The sequence below is a fragment of the Carassius carassius genome, chromosome 27, assembly GCF_963082965.1.
Source record: "Carassius carassius chromosome 27, fCarCar2.1, whole genome shotgun sequence".
NCBI lineage: Eukaryota > Metazoa > Chordata > Actinopteri > Cypriniformes > Cyprinidae > Carassius > Carassius carassius.
The window spans coordinates 10,680,501-10,694,391 of record NC_081781.1 but is presented as its reverse complement, the minus strand read 5'-3'; the positions used below and the strand labels follow the sequence as shown (position 1 = coordinate 10,694,391).

At 37.0% G+C, this 13,891-nt stretch overlaps 1 protein-coding gene across 3 annotated transcripts in view; it reads right to left on the bottom strand.

Annotated features, from left to right (window-relative positions):
* The window catches only part of stxbp5a (syntaxin binding protein 5a (tomosyn)), a 70,511-nt gene that overhangs the window by 38,039 nt on the left and 18,581 nt on the right, over nt 1-13,891 (bottom strand). For all 3 annotated transcript variants that reach the window (XM_059512622.1, XM_059512623.1, XM_059512624.1), the window contains exons 3-4: nt 5,973-6,054; nt 3,657-3,757 (exon numbers count right to left, since the gene is read on the bottom strand). In XM_059512622.1, coding sequence (XP_059368605.1) covers nt 3,657-3,757; nt 5,973-6,054 — 183 coding nt within the window. The remainder of the gene's footprint in view (nt 1-3,656; nt 3,758-5,972; nt 6,055-13,891) is intronic.

Sequence of the window (13,891 nt, the reverse complement as noted above, 5' to 3'; positions counted from 1 at the left end):
CAACCATATAAAACACACAATTGACCAGCTGCACATATACAACATGGAGGAAAAGAATGCTTTGAATGAGCTCTAATTCATTTCCTCCTGTAAACGTTTGTAAGAACAAATTTGCAGCATTTAAATCAATTGAATTTTTGCATTTCTTATGTGTCAGAATGGTTTGAGTGCAGCAAAAGCATTTAAAGTCAACATAGTCTAATATCTTTTTCCTCCAAAATGCTTTAATGTGCAATCTAGAGAGCATTTTCAGGGAGCACTTTTAACGTCTATGCCAGGAAAGAGCATTTTTTAACAGGCTGTTTCTCTCTCATCCCTCTCTGGTTGTTGTAATATCTTCCGACAGCTTCTTGTCAGATCGTCAGCTTCTGTGATGCCCACAGTGTCCTGACAGTGGGTCCAACTATGTTCCTCCCAAAAATATACTTTCCAAAAGAAGCATCCTTCAGCATCTCAGCCCACAAGTCTTTTGTGGGCCGATTCTTGTTCTTGCAAAGACTAAAGTCTCAAACCCAAAGAGACATTCTTTATAAAAGTTAAGACTTGTCCACGCTTCCTAGACACCTCGTTTAAACACGCCCCCACATATCTACATCACTGTGTTGAAAGATTTACATAACACCACCCAAATGTTTACGCAAAGAAAGAAGGCATAACTTTTATTCCTGCTGTAGTATTATTGTCGCCATGTCGGAATATGATCGGAATATGATCCAGATGTAGCATTTGATACAAATGTGATTATCTCAGCTTTTTGCTCAAAATGTTGTTTTTTTATGAAACCTACCTACATTAAAGTGTTGATAAATGCTTGAAACAAGAATATATATATATATATATATATTTTTTCTTCTTTTTTTAAATAGAGGGTCTGATCTTTATTTTGATGTTTTGCATGTTCAGATATTCATACAACAAAATATTCTGGGGGCCATGACATTTAAGTGAAAATCAACTTTTCAAACTTTTTTTGGCAACTTTTTTCAAAAATGCTGGTGGGGAAAGAGTTACATAAAATTATATTAAATAATTCTAAATTATATGATAAAATAAAATATATTATATAATTATACATATATATAATAATATCGCTCAGAAATACATTGCATTACGCTAGAAAAAAAATGTGTTCTCAATGCCAATTCATGTTAACATTACAGCTCAACAGAGAGATTACCGTTTTTCACTCAGAGGCACAGCCGCCCTATTGCAGCCTCAGGGGGGAGACAGGTCGCAAAGGGAAACACTTTCTAAATGTCAGGCACACAAACACATCAGTCCTATACCTATGACCCCTACCTGTACTTTCTGAGGCAGATGCACATGTGCAGAGACCCGTACACACACAAACACACAGTTATGTGGTCAAAACGTGTTCGACCCTGAAAGCCGCTGTTGGCGAGTTGTCACTCTCATCAACAGAAGCAGTGCAGATTATAAGTGAAGGGCTGCCTCATGTCTTATCAGAGTCAACAGCTGTCCAAACCGAATCAGAAGGTTACAACCATCCTGCACTGATCTTTAGCTATGAGTGTGATTAAATGTCTCACACATTCTTCAATTCTTGCCACAAAGCTACAACACTTATTGAAGTGTCCTTAATATGAACACATGTCACCGTTGATGATACAGTTTCAAATAAGTAACTTTTTTGCTTTTAAAGGAGATATATTACGGAAAACTGAATGAAATAAAACAGTGTGATATCATGCAATGTAAATACATCTTTCAAACTCGCCTTCTAATGTACTAAACTATAAAAAAAATACTGCAAGTCATCAGGAAATCTGCCTGTTTTTAACACTGTGTAGAACCAAGTGCAATGCAATAAGCTTTACCACATCGGATGGTCATTAAAAGGAATAGTTCACCCACCAAAAATATTTGGAACATAAAAGTCAACATTTAACATGTTCCACAGAAGACAGAAAGTCATACAGGTTTGGAATGACATTAGGGTGAGTAAATGACAGCATGACTAATATGAGCAGTAGTGCAGGAAACCTTGATTTGATGTAAAACTGAATTAATAAATAAACCGCTTCCAAAAAAGTAAAATAGGGCTTATTTCTACATTAGTTACATTTTTCTCTTTTCCCACTACTATTTGCAAACATGACTACACATGTTGACTCGCCTCCCTGTGCGACCAACAGAGAATGACTGTTGTGTTCTGGGTTGCACCTGGGTACCAACAGTGAGTGAGCAAGTGGAAGTCAACTGGAATAATAAGGGAGTTAAAGAGAGAAACAGAGGTATCAGATGTGAGTATGGGCCCACAGAAACACCAGCTCTGCCACACACACGCACAAACACACACACATGTGCATGCAATCATGTTGCACTAATGACGAGTTCTTACTGAAAAATACATTGGCAATAATCTACTGCCAATGAGAGAGCAAGATACATGGCAGAGAGACATTTTTTGCGTTTTTTATTTGATATTTGATTTTTGCATTAGAATATACAGAACAGGTTCATGAATATATAAAATTATATATATATATATATATATATATATATATATATATATATATATATATATAGTACAGACCAAAAGTTTGGACACACCTTCTCATTCAAAGAGTTTTCTTTATTTTCATGACTATGAAAATTGTAGAGTCACACTGAAGGCATCAAGGGCTATTTGACCAAGAAGGAGAGTGATGGGGTGCTGCGCCAGATGACCTGGCCTCCACAGTCACCGGACCTGAACCCAATCGAGATGGTTTAGGGGTGAGCTGGACCGCAGACAGAAGGCAAAAGGGCCAACAAGTGCTAAGCATCTCTCGGGGAACTCCTTCAAGACTGTTGGAAGACCATTTCAGGTGACTACCTCTTGAAGCTCATCAAGAGAATGCCAAGAGTGTGCAAAGCAGTAATCAAAGCAAAAGGTGGCTACTTTGAAGAACCTAGAATATGACATATTTTCAGTTGTTTCACACTTTTTTGTTATGTATATAATTCCACATGTGTTAATTCATAGTTTTATTGCCTTCAGTGTGAATCTACAATTTTCATAGTCATGAAAATAAAGAAAACTCTTTGAATTAGAAGGTGTGTCCAAACTTTTGGTCTGTATATATATATATATATATATATATATATATATATATATATATATATATATATATATATAATTAAACCTAAAAGGGGGCTAGAATTTTTTTACTGTAAATCACATTCTTCTATAAAGGACAAAAGGTTCAGGCTATTGCATTTTTCTTTTTCATCACTTTGAGGTCTTTTCTATAAGAAATAAGCTCATTATAATATATTAAGTGCCTTTATTTGTGTATATACATTTTTTCCAGCAGAAGTATGTTGTTAACTAGGAAGTCATCGTTGTTTTTGTGTGTTCAGGGAGGACTTTATAGACCACATATGTGTGATCTTGCATTATTTCCTCAACACTTGCACGTGCATTTGTTTGTGAAACGTAGTTTGCAAACCAGACAGAGTTGTCGGCGATTCTTCGTGCAATGTGAACGCAGCAGCAACTGAATGCTACACCAGATAGTAGTGGAGTGTGAAAACAACGGGGATCCGATGACTTTGAAAATCATGCAGTGTGAACTCAGCATAACACTGATCAGCAGTCTACATGCACACACACGCTCAGAGCAAGTGTAGATGAGGTGACCGTGACTGACCTCTCCTTGTTGAACTTGAGTGAGTGCAGCACAGCTGGTCTCTTCTGTCGCAGGTTCCACAGGTGAATACTATCATCAGCCAAAGCACTAACCAGAGCCCCCTACGAGACAGAACAAAGAAAGAGACACCATTTACACAACCTTTGGAATAAAGCCTTATGAAACACCTTGTATCTCACATTATCTACAAGCAACACACAACCGTTTTTAAGTTTGGGGTCAGTAAGTTTTAATTGATTGAAAGTGACAGTAAAGCCACTTATAATGTTACAATAAATAAACAAATAAACACAAATAAATTCAAATAAACACTGTTCTTTTCATACAAAGTATCCTGAAAATACACTAAAATATTTCGTTTTCCACATTGATAATAATAATAATAATAATAAGAAGAAGAAGAAGAAGAAGAAGAAATGTTTCTTGAGCAGCATATTAGAATTTTATTTTAAGGATCATGTGATGATGTTGCTGTTTGACAATTTTACTTAAAAACAATAAATTCTATACGTGTGTTTAACATCATTCTATCTCATATTTCATATATATTACTTTGTGATACTTTTGCACAGTTGATTATCATTCAGAGTTTTGTTGGAGGCACTGCCTCTCTTACTTGCTTTGAAAAAAAGCCCCTGACATATACCATACGTCTATTAATTCTGCAACATTTCTGGAGGGCTGGAAGATTCGAGATACAGTGATGGGTGGTGAATGTATGTGTGTGAGAGAGAGAGACAGAACTGAGTGGAAAAATAAATCAAAAGAGAGACAGTGTGGGTGGGACAGACAGAGGGGATGGAGGAGGGATGCTACCACTAAATATCTCTTTGCCATCTAGGCACTGGCATACTCAGACCAAAGACACACAGACACTGCCTTTCCTCTAGTTATAGAGGCTGAATATAAAGCAGACAAGAGTCTGTGCTTTGTCCCAGGTGTGTGTGTGTCTGTCTGTGCAGGCTCTGCTTGGTCTGTTGAGCCCCAAACAAATACATACACACTGAGACTGAAAGTGCATACACACAAACATGCACTAATAAATGTGTGAAGGAACTCAAAATGACATTTTAGCTAAAAATAAAAGCTTATGAAGCCAAGCCAGCTCTCACCTATAAGAAGACTATCATACAGCAAAAACAGTATTCTTCATTCTTACATTCTTATTCTTAGTCTAAATAAATCTGCACATAATATTTTCAAAATCACTCCAAAAAAAAAGAAGAAAATTTGCAGCTACATAATTTTGTATCATAAATTAATATGACCAATAATATTAATGAGAAAATGAATAAGCAAGTGAGTAAATAATTTAAATCACTATATATGTTTTTTATATCAAATAGCTAAAATAAATAAAACAAATTAATGGTCATTTTATATGTTTTATATGCCTGTTGTAACTTTTAACATGATTACATTTTGGAATTTTCCAAACAGATTTTTAAGGTCTAATGTCAAGCGATCATCTTGAATGTAGTTCTATTATTATTTCACAATGATGCTACTAATAGATCATGGTACGACTAATGCAGATGTCATGGTTTGATTCCCAAGGAATGCTAATACAGAGAAAAAAAAAGTCACTTTGAATAAAAGCATCTGTCATCCAAGTGGTCTTAAAAAAGAAGTACAAAAAATAGCATGTTCATGTCAGAAATAACTGATGACTGCTGATGAGAAGTCGGTTTTTATTTTATTTTTTGTAATAAACCTCACTAAATATATTTAAAAGCATACCCATAACACTTTTAATACAATTAAAATACACACAATTATAATCAATTTATTCCTTATTTTCTAACGTCTAATATTTAATATCTATATTGCATAAAAAGAAATATGTTGATTAAAATGAAATATACGCAAAGAGAAAAGCACTCTCATTTTCTACCTTCAACCAACCAAAGGTCAACATTGAAAACAAATCAAAATGTACTTAAAATTAATATAAGAAGAAAAGTCTCTATAAATAGCCCAAAATTCCCGTGAACGTAGAGTGAACTAATCGTTTTGACTTAAAGAAGTCACAATCTACAAGGCGGCTTAATGTAAGAGATCCCTGTGGTCTTGACTGAGGGCAACACTCTGGGGAGGAAGTGGGAATATCAGCTTCCTATCTAGGATCCCTCCAGGCCCTCTCTGGAGGACAAGAGGGTTTGTGGCAGCAAAGGCTCTGGGTTAAGAGATCATCTAAGCCTCTAGAGGCTCAATGATGGATTATTTAAACTGCCTCTTGGAGCTCCATGGGAATAGGCTCTTAGCATAAGGTTGAGCAGGACCTAGATAGAGAGGGAAAAAACATGAAACACTCACTTCATTTATGAGAAACTGTAGCTGGATGACGGCTGCTCCGCTCTCGTGCTGACAGTAACACTCCACACCGGGTCGACCGAATCTGAAAGGGTTCTGAGTCAAGGAGAGAATCAGGAAAATCAAGACTAACAAGACCAGGACACTTTTGGGTCAAAATCTGAACATGCCACTTATTGTTTCAGCATTTCATCCTAATTTGTTTAATTAAAGGCACTGTTCCAGTAAATGCATGTCAGTTATTGTTCACCCTCTGTGGACATACAAGTTAATTACCTCTGCCAACCTCTCTGGCATGGCTGCTAGCAATGAAGTCTGTCAGTCACTGTCAGATCTGCTCTATGAAAGCCGTTAATAAAACACAACAGCTCACTTTATAGACATTATTGTTATTTTGACAACATTTCCCAGTGTCACAGACAGGCTCTCCCTGTCTGAATAGTTAATATTAAAAGACTGATCAAGTTATTATTAATGACTTCAAAAAAGTTATTTTAATTAAATGGCAAAAAGTTGGGGGAGAGTATGTAATTTTCAGCAGGCTCATTGGACGCTTGGCACGTGGTGTGTGAATGTTTGTGTCTGTGCTGTAGAGATATAATTTGATGATAACCTCTACTGGAAACTGCACACACACACACATACACACACACACATACACACTCATATTTCCACAGCATGGAGAGCGAGAAAGAGAAATGAAGGGAGGAGAGAGCAAAGACATGTATATGCGTATGCAATCAGGGTGGTGGAAAGAGGGAGGGAAGAACAATTAAAATAGATTAAAAGAGTGATCACTAGAGCTCAAACTGTTGGCACAGAGACAAGATGCAAACAGCAATACACAAGCACGCAATAAAAAAAAACGTGTAATAGAGTCTCACACTCAGGAGGATTATGAAAACAGATACATGTCTGATGTTTGTATATGAGTATTATGAGAGAAATGAGAATTATTAATATCACATATTTAAATAATAAATATAAACAGTAGATTTTATCATCAATATACTAGAATGTCACTTTTTTTAGCTGCATTTTATAGTGGTTACATTCATCACCTAGAGGAAGCCAGTACAGTCATTCAGTGGCTCATCCCGTCTATCCATCACAGGCACTTTGAAGTGACAGGGATGGAAGATACCGGAGGAAATTGTGCATGTCAATAAGGACACGCCTTGTATCCTCATACATCCTCCGATCACCTGTAGCCACACGCTTTGGACCCTCATCATGTAATGACTAAACACACACAGTGGTCGGCTGATATGGTGAGGACAGGGGCAATCGGTATGGGTCAAAACAAATAAGAAAGACAGATACAAAATACTAGCAAAAATACTAATGAGAGAGATCATCACTGGATAAATGACAGCACAGATCTGAAAAAATGCCAAAGACTCCCTGACATCACAAACATGTTGACAAGAGGGCAAAGCAGTAGAGAAAGCTTGAAAGGGAATGCTGGGAAGAGAAAAACACTGCTGACTCTAAGCCCACACACAATAAAGTCCAGTGGGCTGTTCATGGCTATAAAGAAAAACACCCATTAAATCTTTTCACAAACAGCAATGAGCAGGCGAAGATGTTGCCATCCATTACTAGACAGTAACCATGCATTTAATGTATTAATTATGGCTCTGTTCCAAAACCTAGTAAGCTGTCTACAGAGGCAGTATTTTAAGTCATCATAGACACAAAAGCAGTTCCACTGACTAGATTATATCAACTTCAAAAACTCGCTTTGCCCAAATGCAGTAGGCTTGACATATTGGTATCTTTTATAATGCTTAGCAAAAAGGGCAGATGAGGTTAGATAAACATTGATTAGAAACTTATATTTCACTCAATACGAAAAATTATTGATAAAAAACAGTTCAGGGTCATTAAAAATGCATCTTTTTGTATTTATCTTACCAACATGCTAACCTCAAAATCTATTAAAATCAATAGTGAAACGAGCCTAATTTTTCATTTCTGTAAGAACGCTATCTTAGAAGGCCGCTTACTAGGCTTTGGAACAGAGCTAATGTCTGTGTGGCTACATCAAAGACATTCAGTCAGTCAAAAGTAGGCTGAAGGAGGGACAGAGAAAAAAAGCAGGAAGAAAAAAAAGCTGCCTACGGGGTCAATAGTGACGTTTATTCTGTTCTGACGTCAGGAGTGTCCAGTCATGCTTTACCCTAAGAGAGACAAGACAACACAACACACAAACAAATGAATATGCACATAGAGAGCTAACATGTTACAGTAAGCTCCAGTGATGCTACCAACTGTGTGTGTAACACAAGCATACGCTCTCTTTCTCTCCCATGCTCCTGGGAGTGATTTATTTGTCTAATACGCTTTCTAAATAAATAAACTCCAGAGGCACGTTTGATTTATTGGGGACCCAAACAATTAAAGTTGCAAGCACTGTGGCTGTCGCTGCAACAAACTGCCTTCACCTTGAGCATGCTTCAGTGCACATACGCTCTCAAACAAGCCACTCTGCAGATACACTTGACACGCAGCGTGCGCTGTTAAAACATCCTATACTCAGTACCACTGTAAACACCTAACATGCAACCGGGATGATTCATTTTAATATACTCACTAATATTTCGCTCTTTTCCGGTGCACCCGTGTCTTGGGAAATTTGCATACGGGGACATTTTTTCTCCACACTCTTGGCTTCCTTCCATGTTATATCTTAGCAGCTTTTATGTGTTGAATCAAGCATGACAGCTTGCGCTTTACAGCCATGATTTTCACATAACATTTCAACACGCTGAAAAAGATATACACTAGGTTGCAAAAATAAACTGATCAAGAGACCAATACAACCGTAAATCACACATTCTTTGTGTCTATGCAAAAGACAAACAGATGAAACAAATCACCAAACAACAAACAGACAGAACATTAGATACTGTAGAATGACAACAGATGGACAGACAGACGAAAGACAGAACTACAGACAGATAGATTGATGGACATAAACCAACATACAGAGAGACAGACAAATACGACAGACAGATAGCTATTTGTGTTCATGTGATCATCATGTGATCATCTCAAAAAAAGTTACGGACCGCAGCTCTGATTGGTTGTTTCTTTACCGGGAGCGGTAAGAAACAACCAATCAGAGCTGCAGTCCTTAACTTCTTTTTGTGTTCAAAGTATACAAAATGTATATAATAAGCGAGTACACCATGAATCCATTTTCCAAACCATGTTTTTAGCCTGTCCTGAATCACTAGGGTACACCTATAATAAGTGTTTATATTCGGACTATTTTAGATTGCTTCAGGGGTACCGCGGCAGAGTAACCCAGTACCTTTGTGATTCTTCATAGACATAAACAGAGAGAAGTAGCTCCGGCTACAATGTCCTTCTGCAACACGCAAGCAGTTCTGTTTATTAACCACTAGAGCGTCAAAAGTTACAGACTGCAGCTTTAAACAGTAAACATATACATATATGTATATATACATATAGTATACAGTATACATGAGGACTCAGAAATGAAAGAAAGTGCTGTGTGCATCATTAAAAGCCTCTCTCCCTGTAGGTGGGTGTGATTGATTCCTGGAGATTGGCCAGAGAGTATTAATGACCCTGTTCTTCAAGCTAAATTTAGATCTAGCGTTCACCACTCACAGAAGATGCTGTAGACCCTCAAACACACACACACACACAAATATAAGATCTAAGAAGCTGCAAAGGCAAGAGAACAGCGAAGAGAGGGAAAGGGGAAATAAAAAGCTAGTAGATTCTCTTGTTGCCAGAGGGCAAAAGAGAAAATCTATAGTGCAAAGTAAAAGCAGGACACTCTTCAAACTTTCTTAAGGGCTTTCCAAAATTTGAAAGTGAAACCTTCTTAGTTGTTTGCCAATGAGTTATATAAGCTGAATCAGTTAATTCAAGTCTCTATAATTTTAGTTTTTTTTCAACAAATCATATTCACTACCATTTACAAAAGATAATTCCTCAGTTCAAATCTCAAAACTAGGTTTTACAGCTTTAGGACTTTGCTATAGGACATTGATACAGCTCAAATTGCTTCATCTCATTCGTATGAGTCTGTAAAATGTCTTCTGACTGTATCTCTCCTATCAAATGTGCTTTGTGTTTAAGATGAATAGATGTAGACATAATCGATGTCTGAAAGAGAGAGAAGCACACTGTGTATTGTAAATGAAACAGGATATTGCTACCCATGGGGAGCAACAAAAGACACTCCAAACATCAAATCAATCAACATTTAAACATTCGGTGAGACTGCGAACTGCTTATGATGTTGTGTCTGATACCCTATGGAAAGTCTCAAATTATAAACCAAAATAACTGTTGAATAAATTTTTTGTCCTATTAAGGTGTCCTATTAAAGACTAGACAAGTGACCGCAATGCATTAGTCCAGAACACTTCTGTCAGGTTTTCAAAGAAAAGGCATAAATGAAACATACATAAGCTCATTTGCACTTAATGTAAGGAGGAGTGGAAAGAGGATTATAAGTAGAGGATATTGAAATGTGCTAATATTTTACACACCCCAAATGTCATTCACTGTTCAGGATATATGTTATTCAGTACATTAAAGCTAAAAAAAAAAGAGAGTTACTTTAAATGATAAAACTAGTCAATGGTAATATTCAAAATTTCATCAGAGCCATGCATCTCTAGGCTTCTGATTCAAGAAACATTCTTAATTTGGTTAACAGCTTCAAACTTTAAAGGATATGTTATTACCACTATCCAATATCAAAAGTTATTAAAGTAAACTTTTAAAGCTAAAAAATAATTAATAAGGAAGCTATTTTCTTCTGGGTATTTGAATGAATTTATCTGAACTACAACACCAAATTTGAATAGATAAATGAATACTAACTTGGGCTTAAAAACAGCTTAAAAACAGTAATGAACAGCAGCAGAAATGAAATGACCTGATTCACTAGAATTAATCGGTTTTTCTAACTCTACTCTAGAGATACCTACACAAAATGTTGCATTAAAAAAACACCCCTACTTGTTGGAAAAAGCAACTGATTACTAGAAAAAACACTGTCATGCTACTAAAACACTGTCATGCTCCTTACCCACCTATTTGTATTTTTTTGTATTTTTTATTCCTTATTGTGTTTTTTGTTCTGTCGCTGTTATGTTGCACTGCAGAGCTCTGTCACGAAAACAAATTCCTCGTATGTGTGAACATACCTGGCAATAAAGCTCATTCTGATTCTGATTCTGATTCTGAAAAGTGTGGTTAGAAGTGTTGCTTTGGTAAGATTCTCCCCAACACTGAAATGTCCACACAGACAAAAGCTCATGATTTCTGGCAGGATGATCTACTCTGACTTCAACAAGGTCATGGCGCAATGCACTCACAATAAAGATGGATAATATTTAGCTTTTAATTTAACAAATGGAGAGCCAACTCCCACTGAGAGACTTTTCTATTTGTTTTCCCCTGCGTTTCCTTCTAACGCTACAGCAAAATCAACTTCTCTTTCACTAACTTATCTGTCCAAGGACACCATATAGCACACACACAGTCAAGAATTCCAGCACTGGAGCAATTCCCAGGACATAGTGCCGATAAACCAGCCATTAAACAGATGGAAAAGAAGGAGGGGGGAAAAAGAAGAGAAGGTGAGTACGAAAGAAAGAAGGAGAGACAAATGGGGAGGTGGAAGAGATAGATTGAAACAGTATTGGAGGGAGGGGAGTTAATGAGAGGGAAAAGAGGGAAGAGAATAAATGAAGAAGCGATAACAGAAGATAGAGGAACAGGTATAAGAACAGAATGTCCTTAAGTGTTGGAAGGGAAAAAAACATTCTGTTCCGGCTGCTGAGGATTTAAGCGTGTTTTGAATTTGCCTCTTTGTTTTTCAATTTTGGCATAGAATAAAATGATTAATAATAAAATAATGATTAGTGAATAAGTTGAAGGGTTAAATCAAACCAGCTCCTTCCCTTGGTGAAGACAGGAAATTAAAACAAAGTATGAATGTGAATGTAAAAAAATACAAGCATTGAAATGTGAAAGAGCAAGACAGAGAAAGAGAGAGAAAAAGAAATTCATGTCACTTTTGAGTGCTTACAAATTGTTGCTGACCCCTCTCAACAAGCCCGAGGGTGAATCAAAAGCCAGAACGTTAGCGAGCTTGTGCACTGACCCATAATACCTCAGCCTCTTCCAGATTCTAGAGAATTCCATCAAGTACAAAGCCTCTGTGTGAAGCCAGCAGCACTACTCAGCTCTTCCCTCTGCCCATGAGTCAGCATGCTGCCTGGACAAGAAACATCCTTCAACACAATCTAAGAAATGCCAACTTGCTGCACTATCTGTTCTTTCCTTTATCCTGTTCCCTTCCCTCTAAACTACTAATGCTCCTTTATTCCATAGTTTATATTAAAGGGATAAATTAAAATTGTCATTCTTTATTCACCCTCCTGTCATTCTGATCCTGTATGACTTACTTTCTTGTGTGCAATAAAAGATGCTTAGCAGAATGTCTATGCTGCTTTGTTCCATATAATTAAAGTGGATGGGGACCAAAGTCTATTAAACTCCAAAAACCACAATAAAAGCATCAATAAATGACTTGAATGCACTACATTCCGAATCTAAGCCATCTGATAGTTTGTTTGAGAACAGACTGAAATCAAACATATGATTCACTAAAAAAAATCTTGCTTGCCAGCAGTGATCACCATTCACTTTCATTGTATAGGCTAAATAAAAACAACTTTCCCATTTTGTTATAATTACCTTTTTTGTGTTATCCAGTAGAAAAAAATAATTGTACTGGTTTGGAATGTCTTGACTGTGAGTAAATTATTTCAGTAATGGGGTGAACTCTTCATTTAAGCTTAAAAAAAAAGACAACCTAAAGAACAACCTAAAAAAACACACACACAATCAGCCATACTGCTGTTAACAATCTGCCAATAAACTGCTGCTTGTTGGTTAAATTGTGTTAAACATACACTACCTTTTTTGTGTGTGTGCATTTTTATAATCTCCTCCAGCAGTGATCTATTCAACTGCACCCCATTAAAATAAACCAGAAAGAGAAAGCAAAATGAGTTTTCTGCCTCTGGAAAAGAACAGTTAGGCACAGCCAAAGGCTGCATAAATCCAACAGCCCTCCCCTGAGATGTACTACATCTCGCCTGCAGCAGACAGGGGTTAAGTGCATATTTCAAGGACATGACTGTATCTCGCCCGGATACGAGATGTGTCCCAATGGGAAAGGAATATTTCCAAGGTTAAATGATTGTTTTTAGCACTGAACACCTCCAAAAACACACGCTCAGACTCAATGCCACCTGATGATACCCTTGCACACCACTTATATGGCATTTCAGCCAACGCAAATTACCATGAGTGACAGTCTCCTGATTGTCCTGACCTTTACTGCGCTCGTCCTCCTGCCATATCGCATTAGACGGCATGTCTGCATCAGAGCATACGTGGGGCGGAACATATGGACACCGCTGTGTATAATATCATTACCATCTCCATCAGTCCACACAAACAGTCCTCTTACACCTCATACACACACCACGTGAAGGAGATAATGGAGATGGATGAGATGAGGATGGGAAAATGTGGAGTTACACTATGCAGTTTATATATGTAGCAGACATAGACATAAAGAAGAAGGCATTGATTAGTTTACAGTTTTAGTTTACTGTTTACTGTTTTAATCAGCGCTTCTTTCAAAACTTTCACTTGCCATTTCACTTTTACAATCTACCTCATCTTTGTAAGCCTGCTATGTAACATTTACAGGGGGCAAGAACTGCTTTTGTTTTTTATGTTGTACTGTTCTCTGAGGTTTACTTATGTTATCAAGATTTTTAAAAAGTGAAAGTGACGTGACATACAGCCAAGTATGGTGACCCATACTCAAAATTTGTGCTCTGCATTTA